The 13,562-nt window shown below is 38.1% G+C and overlaps 1 protein-coding gene across 1 annotated transcript; it reads left to right on the top strand.

The window, feature by feature from the left end:
* Positions 1 to 9,337: 9,337 nt before the first annotated feature.
* LOC131951223 (ATP-binding cassette sub-family C member 3-like) lies at positions 9,338 to 12,949 on the top strand. The gene is made up of 6 exons (XM_059313599.1): positions 9,338 to 9,425; positions 10,632 to 10,811; positions 10,993 to 11,103; positions 11,568 to 11,696; positions 12,587 to 12,697; positions 12,821 to 12,949. Exons 1-6 carry the CDS (start codon positions 9,393 to 9,395, stop codon positions 12,947 to 12,949), a joined length of 693 nt encoding a protein of 230 aa, XP_059169582.1. The 5' UTR covers positions 9,338 to 9,392.
* The last annotated feature ends 613 nt before the right edge of the window (positions 12,950 to 13,562 follow it).

The raw sequence follows: 13,562 nt of genomic DNA, 5'->3' as shown, positions 1-13,562 counted from the left end.
AGTTTTTAATTCTTTGGGAATGAATATCAAGCAATTCGATATCGGATACAAGAACATGTGTGATGATCTTGATGCGCTAAAAGGATGTGCGAGTAAATGTGAACGTCTTGCTCAAATATTTCGTTGCAATCAAAAGGATGTTGATACACTTATTACTCAACATCCACAATTAGAAACCATGTCTATACCACTGCTAGAGCAAAACGTAAACTTGCTGTTGTCTTACAATTTACCTTTGTCTATGATCACAAAAAATCCAGGACTATTGTATACCATTTCACCCGAGGAACTTGGCAGGAGGTTGGAGCTCTTACAGGCTAGGTCCTTGTTGACTGACAATCCTGTCAGAAGTCAGGATAAAGTATTTAATTATTTGGGAAGAAGTATCAAGCAATTTGATATTGTATACAAGAACATGTGTGATGAGCTTGATGCACTAAAAGGATTCGCCAGTAAATCTGAACGTATTGCTCAAATATTCCGTTGCAATCAAAAGGATTATGATACTTTAATTACTCAACATCCAGGTTTGGAAACCATGTCTATACCACTTTTAGAGGAAAAAGTAAACTTGCTGTTGTCTTACAATTTACCTTTGTCTCTGATAACAACAAATCCAGGACTATTGTATACCATTTCAATCAAGGAACTTGGCAGGAGGTTGGAGCTCTTACAGGCTAGGTCCTTGTTGACTGACAATCCTGTCAGAAGTCAGGACAAAGTTTTTAATTCTTTGGGAATGAATCTCAAGCAGTTTGATATTGGATACAAGAACATGTGTGATGAGCTTGATGCGCTAAAAGGAATTGCGAGTAAATCTGAACGTCTTGCTCAAATATTTCGTTGCAATCAAAAGGATGTTGATAAACTTATTACTCAACATCCACAATTAGAAACGTAAACTTGCTGTTGTCTTACAATTTTCCTTTGTCTCTGATAACAACAAATCCAGGACTATTGTATACCATTTCACCCGAGGAACTTGACAGGAGGTTGGAGCTCTTACAGGCTAGGTCTTTGTTGACTGACAATCCTGTCAGTAGTCAGGATAAAGTTTTTAATTATTTGGGTGTTAGTATCAAGCAATTTCATATTGTATACAATAATATGTGTGGTGATCTTAATGCACTAAAAGGATGCACTTGTCCATCTGAATACCTCCAAATGAGACGTGATTTTGACAAAAGAACAGCTGATTTTCTGTCATCTTATTTACCTCAGCCTAACACCAAAACAAATAAATTGAAAAACACTTTAGACTTTTTACTAATCGAAGCCAAACTAAATTTAGATTAAGTAATTGTGCATAAAATTAAAAAAAAATATTCTGTACCTTGATTAAAACAGAGATGGGACTTCATGCATGCTGCAGGTATACCGGTGCAAAAAGCTCTGTGAGAAAAATGGAACTTACAAGAAATCAAATGCAGAACTTGTTGCTTTAGAAGGTTGCAAAACAAAAAGTGAATATTTACAAAAGAGACTAAAATATTCTAAAGAAACAGTTGATAAATTGCTCTCATCTGCTAAGCTTAAAAGCACCAGTATCAGCAAGATAAAAGCTGTTTAAGACGTCTTGTTGTCGGAGATCAAAGTGCAACCAGAATACATTTTAATGCACAAGAGTCTATTCAAACTTTCTGTTCCAAAGTTTTACAACACCCGACTAGTTCGTTGGTTTATCATCACTATTTCCCATTACGTCCGCAATGGAATAGGACGTCAGCTCACATCCTAAGTCTGTATTAGGTGTTAAATGCATTTAATTTTAGCTCAGCCTGTCATTTTAGTCACAATTTGTTGTAGCTAACATCTGGATACAAGTATGTTGATGTAAAATGGTACTTTAATACAGAACGTTAAAATTGTACCCATTAGTTTATGCTATATATAGATTATGCTTTGCCTTATGTTAGATTATGCTTTGCCATATGTTAAATTATGCTTTGCGTTATGATAGATTAATGCTTTGCCTTATGTTACATTATGCGACTTCATTGTTGTCTGATTAGCATGTTGATGTCTTGTTAGCAGATGGGTGTCTTGTTAGCAAATTGGTGTCTTGTAAGTAGATTGGTGTCTTGTTAGCAGATTGTTGTCTTGTTAGCAGATTGATGTCTTGTAAGTAGATTGTTGTCTTGTTAGCAGATTGGTGTCTTGTTAATAGATTGTTGTCTTGTTAGCAGATGGGTGTCTTGTTAATAGATTGATATCTTGTTAGTAGATTAGTTTCTTGTTAGCAGATTGGTATCTTGTTAGCAAATTGGTGTCTTGTAAGTAGATGGGTGTCTTGTTAGTAGATTGTTGTCTTGTTAGCAGATGGGTGTCTTGTTAATAGATTGGTGTCTTGTTAACAGATTGGTGTCTTCTTAGCAAATTGGTGTCTAGTTAGCAGATTGATGTCTTGTTAGTAGATTGGTGTCTTGTTAACAGATTGGTGTCTTGTAAGTAGATTGGTGTCTTGTTAACAGATTGGTGTCTTGTTAGTAGATTGGTGTCTTGTTAGCAAATTGGTGTCTTGTTAGCAGATTGGTGTCTTGTTAGCAGATTGGTGTCTTGTTAGCAGATTGGTGTCTTGTTAGCAAATTGGTGTCTTGTTAGCAGATTGGTGTCTTGTTAACAGATTGGTGTCTTGTTAGCAAATTGGTGTCTTGTTAGCAAATTGGTGTCTTGTTAGCAGATTGGTGTCTTGTTAACAGATTGGTGTCTTGTTAGCAAATTGGTGTCTTGTTAGCAGATTGGTGTCTTGTTAGCAAATTGGTGTCTTGTTAAGAGATTGGTGTCTTGTTAGCAGATTAGTTTCTTGTTAGCAAATTGGTGTCTTGTCCCTAGGTTGGTGTCAGGCCAACAAAGATAAGAATATTATTTTGTTAAAATTGTGTTAATTTTTGGTTCTTTTAAAATCCTTACATTAAAGCATGATTCAAAAACTTGTATTCGTTTGTCTTTATTATGATCCCTGGTGTCATTTACAAACATGTTCGAATGTTGGATGGTTAAATTTATTTCATGCTCACACTTTACTACAGTCATCATGGAAGATGGACTAAGTCCATCATCTCTGACGTTAAAGCAGGAATATGAGACATATATAATTCACCTGTCTATTAGGTAAAGGTATTGTGTAGTAAAAAAAATGTCCATTCTTTTTTGACCTTTCCAAAATTAATACAGGTACTCTTCAGAGTTGGGCAGACTCAGTGATGCCCCATAGATTGAATTCCTGGAATCCGAGCTTGAGAATTGCAAGTTAGCATTTTTGAGTCCCAGCACTCCTCCCAAAACATGGTTGTAAATACTTAGATAACTCAAGCATGAATAACGTAAGACAAAGTCGTTCTACCAGTTACTTTTTCTAACAAAGACTTCACCAATAATAAATCTTCTTTATAATACAATCAAACTATCAGTGATACAATACACGTGCCACTAGTCATGGTTAGCTAAATACAATTTGTCTTTGACCGTAATATATATATATATATATATATATATATATATATATATATATATATATATATATATATATATGTTACGGTCAAAGCCCGAAGTGCGGCCAATGCGCGCATTGGCCGGCTCTCTTGGCCAAAGCCCGAAGAACTTAGCACTAAGATCGTATTTCGTACATTGGCCGGCCAATGCGCACACTGGACGGGACGTACTGGTCATAGCCCGAAGTGCGGCCAAAGCGCGGATTGGCCGGCTCTCTTGGCCAAAGCCCGAAGAACTTAGCACTAAGATCGTATTTTGTACATTGGCCGGCCAATGCGCGCACTGGCCGGGATGTCCTGGCCAATGTTCTATCTAGACTAAGTTGTGATCGCGTTTTCATTATTCTGGGTGCGGTTTATTGTGAGTAACGTATTGTTTAGCTCTTGTTTGTATAGCATTCTATATGCAAGGCGACATGGATTAAAAGGGCCATCAGACCATGAGACAGACATAGCAGATGGGTGTCAAAAGAAAGAAAATGTAAATCCATGTTAGTTTCCATATATGGGCTACAACTGTATGTGACAGCCACTTCCATGACGACGAGGTGAGACAATCATCAAAGAACAAAATCAAAGACAGTCGGAAAACCTAGGTATAGCCAAAGCCAATGTTCAGTCGAACGTGCCAACCAAGATGTTCAAAACATGATGATGACATGGATGCAAGCAAATGAATCAGCTCATTGGGCTGAGTCTCAAATTCATTTAATTTATGAAAAATCGTTCTTTTTATCAAGGAATCCAACAATCGCCATACGAAGTGATAATATTGATTGAGAATATAGTACTTTAACGAATAATCAATAAATAAAAAATAATCAATAATCAAAAAACCCAAAACTTGTTCATGATCTTCTAATTCAGACTTTGGCCGGCCAAAGGCCGAAATCAAGAGCTATTTCAGACTATATATATATGTTACGGTCAAAGCCCGAAGTCGGCCAATGCTAGGATTGGCCGGCCAATCCGCGCATTGGCCAATATCGCCTCCCATAGGTCGGTCAAAGTCCGAAACTTTGCTTGATTTCGGCCTTTGGCCGGCCAATCCGCAGACTGGCCACGGTGGACCGGCCAAAGTCTGAAATAGGTCTTGATTTCGGCCTTTGGCTGGCCAGTCCGCGGACTGGCCATGGTTGACCGGCCAAAGTCTTAATTAGAAGATCATCTGGCTAGGGATGACCGGCCAAAGTCCGAATTAGAAGATCATGAGCAGATTTTGGTTTTTTTTTTTTTATGCCATAAGGATCATGCAATTAAGTCTTTATTGATTATTAATTAAAGTAAATGACAGAAACATTCAAATTTTTTATTGTACTATAGTCTCAATATATCAATATCATAATTTGTTACAACAAGTTGAACTTTTACGGCATTTAGAATTACATAGCAGCTTGTTATTTTTACACTTGCAGCTATTTGTTGTGCACTTAGTTGTGCACTTGCAGCGAGTGTAGCCTTGGCCCCCAGTAAATGATTGTGAAGATGCGATGGTTCGTAGTGATTTTTCCTCAGTGCCAACTGACGACAATAAGAGCAGTTTTTCGTGAAGAATTGAAAACTCACTTCTAGCATACAGTTGTTTTAGAACACCATGTTCCGTTCCTAATTTGTAGGAACCGCCCTCGACGCTCATGACAACTGCAATCACGCTTCGGGGATCACCGCGACCTCTGTCAACATCTGGTATACGGATGAGTACATTGTCACCCACTTCACCATCTTTAAATTTTGTATTTGATGTTTTAAGCATCTTAGTACCTTGAATTTGCAAGCCAGTATGAGCTGCTGATCTGTGTTCCATGATGTCTTGTTTGTTGTGACACAATCTGCAGGTAATGTTCCCTCCGTACCCTTCGTCTGCTTCATTGGGTATTCCACAAATAGCATGGACATCGTTGCCACAGGATCCAAAAGAATGAGCTGCACAAACTATACAGAATCTGTTGGCCACATTATTGTCACACATCTGGTCTGGGCGTTCCGCCACGGCAGTAGATGTGTTAGCTGAGCATGTCGTTGCATTTATGGCAACCTCCATTTCTTGTTCAATGTTCTCAAGATCTTGCTCAGTAATAATTTTATCGAGAGCCCATATATGGAAACTAACATGGATTTACATTTTTTTCTTTTGACAGCCATCTGCTATGTCTGTCCAGAGTTTCTACCAGGCATCTCTTCGGGGAGGGCGAAGCCCCCCCCCCCCCCCGAAATTTTTTTACCGCCCCCCCCCCCCCCCGAACGAAATTAAATTTATATAATTTATATAGAAAATATATACTTTTAACAGTGTTCCGCCCCCCCCCCCCCCGAAGAAAGTCTACCGCCCCCCCCCCCCCCCCGAAAATTTCAAGTGCCCCCCCCCCCCCCCGAAGAAAAAAGTCTGGAAGAAACACTGTGTCTGTCTCATGGTCTGACGGCCCATTGATCCATGTCGAATTGCGTATAGAATGCTATACAAACAAGAGCTGAACAATACGTTACTCTCAATGAAACCGCAACCAGAATAATAAAAATGCGATCACAACTTAGTCTAGATAGAACATTGGCCAGGACATCCCGGCCAGTGCGCGCATTGGCCGGCCAATATACAAAATACGCTGTCAAGTTTAAGCGCTTCGGACTTTGGCCAGTACGTCCCGGCCAGTGCGCGCATTGGCCGGCCAATGTACGAAATACGATCTTAGTGCTAAGTTCTTCGGGCTTTGGCCAAGAGAGCCGGCCAATGCGCGGATTGGCCGGCCAATCCTAGCATTGGCCGCACTTCGGGCTTTGACCGTAACATATATATATATATATATATATATATATATATATATATATATATATATATATATATATATATATATATATATATAGACCTTAGTAATATGAAACAAAGTCAATGAAATTCAAACAAAAATTGTTTGGTGGAGAAAATAGGTACATATATGTTTCCAAAACCCAGAAGAGACACAAATCATGCTGGCTTCATTTGGAGACTAGTGTTAACCGTCTTAGTTCTTACAGAAACAGATTTTACGGCCTTCGGCCTAGTTATGTAGACCTATAGACACATTATTATATAGATATACAATCTCAGATAGGTTGGGATCCTACTGATCATTTGCCTGATGATTGGGAATTTACATTTCTTGAGAAAAGTTTTTTAAAATGGCTTTTGATCTCTGAACGTTGGTTTTAAGCATACATTCTCTTAAAGATTGTTATCTTTTTAACAACAAAAAAAAAAACATCTTAAAAGTAAATTTTAAACTTTGTTTTCAAATAATTTTGGAAAATAAAATAAAAATTCTGTAAAAATAAAACTCCAAGAAAATCAATGCCAGTTACTAGGCTCCCAGGGGAAGCCAAAAACTAATGAGCCTGTTAGGCTTGTTCACTCGGTCGTTACTGGCACTAACAGAATGTGACTTAACGCTCTAGGCTTGTTCACTCGGTCGTTACTGGCACTAACAGAATGTGACATGACGCTCTAGACTTGTTCACTCAGTCGTTACTGGCACTAACAGAATGTGACATGACGCTCTAGGCTTGTTCACTCGGTCGTTACTGGCACTAACAGAATGTGACATGACGCTCGCCTCAGTCGAAAGTCCTGCTTTTTTGTTTTAGGTGTGTTTCGAGAAAAATTCTTGGATTAGATGACCATTGGTGCTAGCATGTCTAGGCTAAAATAAACTCAGATTGAATGTCTTCAATTATTGGGGCTAGCATGTCTAGGCTAAAATAAACTCAGATTGAATGTCTTCAATCATTGGGGCTAGTAAGGATGCACGTAACATACGTAAACTCAGATGATATGTCGTAATACTACACAAACCTCTGTCATGGCGAAGTAATACATAACGTTTCCCAGACACGGAGATGAACAAGACATCAATCAACGATAAAGATTTATTTTTTAAATCTTGATCAACGCAAATAAGACGGGAATACAGTGTGGAATTCATCAGTTACTTCTCTGTTTTATCTCACGTATGTTCACTCCCTTTTTAAGCTTTTTATTTAATCAACTTGATCTTCCAGACCCCCCAAACTACCGATGGATCAAGGGTCATGAATATTTTTATCGGTCATTTGCCAAGGCAAAGGGATTCATTCTTCAGGAAGTTAGATTAGAATCGAATTCTGGGCTATATTGATTCCTTGTATTTCAAAATATTTCAGGGAATGATTTCTATTAAAGAATAGAATGAATGGAAGCGCATTAGTGATTTATCAGCGTAAACGATGATAGATCTCAATTTAAAAAACATTACTTTAGTTACATTTTTTAATGATTTGTCAGATGTACCTAGACAACAATCTAGCTTTATTCACACAGAAGCTTACAATATCTCCAACTCCCGCTGGTTTAAATTTTGCATTGAATATTATAGTATCCTAGCACCTTAATTTAGCAAATTAGCATGAGCTGCGGAACTCTTGATCTACTACATTTGGTATTTTCCTTGTTTGTTGATGAAATATGGTTTCAGAAGGCCAAGTCATATCCCGTCATTAGGACCCCACAAGGGTAGCATCCAATACTAGATTGTTTTTTGAGCGTTATTTTGAGACAATTTGATTTTGTTCTTTGATGATTATCTCACCTCGTCATCTTAGAAGGGGCTAAAGCATACAGTACAATCAATATTATGTGAGAGTTAGAGACAATTTGGAAACAACTATTTGTTTTCTAGTGAGGCTGTATATTCTGTCTACATATTGGTATGTCTGATTTACAAAATTACATAACTTAGACAAGAAAGCAAAACAACACAAACGCACAAACACAGTAATGGGTAATTGACAGAGTGGCAATGTCAAAGGCCATTTTTATCAAGACCCTTTTGTAAACACGAGCTGAGAAATACAATGCCTTTACTTATTCTTTTGTGGCCCCTGGAGAGCAAAGGTCTGCAGCCATACCTCTCCACCGGACTCGAATTCGGGCTGCTCTCCTTATCGGAGCTCAAGTTAGACAAGCGACATTGTCTCTTCTTCTAACGTTCTTCTCCATGATTTCATAGTGACGCAGGGTTGGAGTATTTGCAGTTTCTGTGGCTTTCCCCCCACAATATAAGGTTGCTGGCCTTATGTTTCAACCCCCAACCTGGAGATCCAGAGTGCTAATTTTGTCTGACCCCTACCCACGCAGATCTTCCCAGCTTGGTTGAACCTACCAGGAGTTTACACTCCCGCTGCTTTAGCACTGCCAAGCCACGACAAGGCTTTAACACCTGATGGCCGTGAGGAATAAGATACTCACTAAACAAACGCAGCTAGAATAACCGAGACGCAATCATACGGTAAGCTATATCGTACATCGGCCAGGGCATCCGGGCCAGTTCCCGCATTGACCAGGCAGTGTAAGAAAACTGTCAATTTAAAGCTGTACACGAACTGGCCGGCCAATGCGTTCATTGCCTGCACTTCGGAGTCGGCCGTAACTTATATAAATAATTTAAAGGAGGGGGCACAAAACTGATAGTGTCCCTAACGCCTGCATTGGTCGCAGCACCTAAGCTTTCTAAATCGAGCAAATGAATATATAACTCAACAAATAAATTTGTGTATATTATTCAACTTGGCAGGCCTTACCAGAATAAATACATAGTAATACAAACGCAAAACAATAAACCGCCGCATAAAAGCTCTACATCGTTCATTTATTGACATCACAGCCCAACAGAGAGTTAGACTACAATACAATTCTGACGCGTGATCTATTATGTATTTCATTGATTTGGGCCTACTCGCTTAATTATTTCTACTATAAAACCCGCAACATCAACTTGATTGTGATACGCTGGTAATAATTCATAGGCCACGGTGTTTAATTTAATTACCCTATATATTCTAATTAATATAAGACCAGCTATGTGATTACAAACAAATTGGTGAAAAACAGTAGAAATGTTGAAGGTTTGCACACAGCATCAACTTTGGGTAAGTGTTTAATTTTTTTTGTGTGGTCTTGATTAGATACATCTTAGGATATTTAAAAAAAAATAGTTTGTGCCAATCATACTTAAATAACTGTTTTATTCTAGTAAACTATTTTCTAGTTAACTAGTAAATAAGCTCATGTTTGAACACTGATCCAATAGCTCATTAAGTGGTTGTAGTTTAGGAAAAATAGGGTTAGGGTTAATGTTAACAGTTTTGATGTAGTTGTATTAAGAGTTTACGTAATGAAATACAAGGGCACACGCACTAACAATCAAACTAAAGTGAGGATTATTATAAAATTAGTTATGTTTTCCCTCCTCTTAGTATTAGTGACTAGGTCTACGAGGGTTTAGTACTTCACTGGGTCTACTAGGGTTTAATGTTTCACGTTAATCCTTCTGTTAGAGGTCGCACGAACCTTGAGCAACAGCTCGATATTGTCCAATTAGAAAGTTAGCATCGATCTAACAATGTTTTCACTGTGTTGTCGTGTCGTGTACTTTAAAGAATAGATATTCAAATCAGCCCAGCTACTTGCTACCAGTAAAATGGCGTCCTCCATATACTGCAGTCTATAATGTAATTACCTCTCTAGACCACGGATTGTGTAATACTGGGAAAGAAAATCGCGAATCGTTTTGCATAAACATATTAGGCCATAAAATTATATTTTGTAAAAAGGTGAAATGTAAATTATCAACTGTTGTGAAACTTTCCAGCTATTGTTTTGTAAACAAGTAAAACCTTCTTGATTTAGTGTTGTAAAAATGTGAAATGAAAAATTCTATATTTTGATTTGTAAAAATTAATTTTTTTTTAAAAATTTGCAAACAAATGAAATGTAAACTTACTTTTTTTTTATTTAAACGCATGAGTAATGTAAACTTTCCTATACTGATTTGTTAAAATTTGAAATGTAAACTTTCCTATTTTGATTAGTAATTAGTAAGCATGTGAAATGTAAACTTTCCTATTCTGATTTATGCAAATGTGAAATGTAAACTTTCCTATTCTGATTAGTAAACATGTGAAATGTAAACTTTCCTATTATGATTAGTAAGCATGTAAAATGTAAACTTTCTATTTCTGATTAGTAGCATGTGAAATGTAAACTTTCCTATTCTGATTTATACACATATGAAATGTAAACTTTCCTATTCTGATGTATACACATGTGAAATGTAAACTTTCCCATTCCCCAAGGACTCTTCGTTAGCCTGGTCAAACAACACATGGCCCGAGCTCTCAGAATGTTTCCAGAACACAGTTCTAGAGCTGGCGCCGGCCTTCTGGTTTTTACTTACGACCCCGTGCTACTGGTATCACATGCTGACCTCGTCACGTGACAAACATCCGGTCTGCTGGATTTTTATTGCTAAACTCGTACGTTTTCTTCTCACAGAATTCATTAAAGACCAAAGGATCCAACCAGGGATCCAAATCAGGGTGCATGATATTTACTACTGGGTTGAACTAATTATAAAATATCAGAGCATTTTACGATATTGAATAGAACTGTGTATTTTATATTCTTTTTCTAAAAACATATTTCATGTTTATTTAGATCTTATCTTCGTGTCTTGGGGCAGCTGATATCACGTGGGCTGTTGCTCTAGTGACGGAGGAAACAGTGTCTGAACAACTTCTTGTGATACTGGTTCACATGTTCATGTTGGTAAGTTGACTCTAACTGCTGATTGTATGGACAGGTCAAGTGGAGCCATGTGGGTGGGTGGTGATAACTTTTGTCATGACGCGTTTTGTCTATGACGAAGAGAAGTGAAAAAAAAAAGGGGGGGGGGAGGTCTTTTGTTGATGTTATAAATGACTCATAACAAACGAGGATGACACTATCATAAGATTGTTTTTTTATATAACACATAACATACCGAACCGAAGTTTTTTTTAAACAAATTAATAGTTAGATCATGGTGTAGTCGCTGTTGGTGCTAAGGAGTCTCAAACACATCTCACTGCCGCTTAAATGTAGGCACAAAAACAAATCTCACTGCCACCAAATGTAGGCACTAAACTTCAAAAGTCAGCGATGACAGAGTTAGTCTCCCTGTGCTATGTCTGTGCTATGTCTTGTCGTCTAAAGTATGTGTATTGACCTAATGACTGAATCCTTTTTTTCAGATGTTCTACATAGGCACCATTGTGCTAGAGAAATCACGTAACGTTGTCAGATCTTTCCCTATGTTTGTCTACTGGTCCCTGGCATCGTTCTGTTTGCTTGTGAAAATCTTTGAAAAGGGAATGAGCGGAGTGAGTTTTTAGTTGTTTATTTATTCGAATTATTTTATAATTTAGAAAGGTTATAAATATGTAAGTCCATTGTCACTGAAATAAAGTGAAAATGTTAGGCCCTGTTAGATAGCCTACATAAATCTTCTTGATGCAAATATATTAGCAGCCTACTGGGCTCTATATTGATATAACTTATAACACGTATCTATACTAAAGTGTTGAACATACACGGCATAACCTGAGCGAAATAAGACAATTCAGTATGTTATTTTTTTTTTCTAAAATATTTTATTGTTACTTATCAGAAAAATTAGATCTAGTCTAATTCGTCTTTTACTCTATAACAAAATACAACCCCTGTTATGTGTTTACAGCTGAAATATATCAAACGATTTTATGATAGTGTTAAAAAATGCAAGAAATAATCAACTGGAAATTTTACCTTTATGTTCATCATACCATTTTGTTATTAATCACGGTGCAATTTTTCTGCTTGAGAAAATACTTTTTGCGATCAGTGCATCAAATCTCACCCCCTTCTCGCTAAGTAACAAATGTGTGTTGAAATTCGTACCACTCTCCACTATGTTTGTTAAAATGTGTCCCCCTCTCTACTATGACCCTATTGTTTGTTGCAAGTATACCTCAATCGCTTCCCGATACACACGACCCTGAGAGAAAATAGGCTTACAGATCGCGGTCTAAACTTAACTTTTATAAAGATGAAACAATTTAGAACATTTATTGCTGCGAGTTCACAACCAATTTTGTTTAGCAAAGGAAAATGAGGGTGGGGGGGGGGGTCTAGTCCGCCCATGAACATAGCTCAGATTAGCTGCAGTAATCAAAATACAGAATATATTTTTGTATTATTTAAAAAGTGATCCAATTATTTCCCCCACGTCTAGGACCATGCAAGAGACACGTTCAACTTTAGCCTGGTGGTAGTGCGGTATGTGGCGACTACAGGGATTCTGGTGGTCACGTGTTTTGCTGAGTACCATGGGGCTAAAGGCATGGTTAGTAGCATGGTAGTGTCGTGTCCTATGTAGGTCTCGGTGACATACGCATGCGCAGTACAACATTAGTGAGGTGACCTGACATTAGAGTGACATCAGATTAACTCTGGAAAAAACAAACAGATAAAGGTAAAAACTAAAAGTACAGTTAATTCATCCCCTAGTGCAGTGGAAGAGGTCGAAGACTTCAAATACATTGGAAGCTACATTTATCTAAGTTCATCACCAAAAAAGAAAGAGCAAAATGAATAGCTATGGCAGTACGGACCTTCAACAGGCTCCTGTATGCTGCAGAAACGTGCAAAGCGAACGCCGCATCATAGGTTTTTGAGACGATCCATTCACCGTCTTCAGAACATAAATGGGGGGGGGGATCCAATAACAAGTAGAGAAATGAGAAGACCGGCCTAAACAATATTGTGTGTGAGATAACACCAGGAAGGTGGTGTTGGTTGGGGAATGCACTGAATATGTTAAAAGAAGTCTCCCAACACGGCACTGAGATAGAATCAACCTGAAAAATGAAAGAATGTACGACCATTAAGAACGTGGAGAAGAGAGATGGAAGAGGTGCTGACCACAAGCAAAACCTTGCTTGAAATCTGGTGGCTCGTCCAGATAAGAGAGGCATGGCGGAGCTTTGTTGCTGCCTTATGCCACATAGGGCAGAGTTGTTGCTGTCTATGACCACAGGGAGGCATGGCGGAGTCACTGATTTATGCCCCACAGGGAGTCACGAGGAAGTCAGTAGGTCACGGAAACATAGGCAATGTCAGTCACACCAACGCTCCCTGTTTTTAAGAATAACGGTTGCCATTTTCTCTCAATCTCACCCGTAGACTTTGTCGTTTAAGAAAACCACCAT

The sequence above is a fragment of the Physella acuta genome, unplaced genomic scaffold (genome assembly GCF_028476545.2).
Source record: "Physella acuta isolate Inbredline_101_S28 unplaced genomic scaffold, ASM2847654v3 ptg000008l, whole genome shotgun sequence".
NCBI lineage: Eukaryota > Metazoa > Mollusca > Gastropoda > Physidae > Physella > Physella acuta.
Note: the sequence above shows the minus strand (reverse complement) of the source record. Positions and strands in the feature narration are given on the sequence as shown.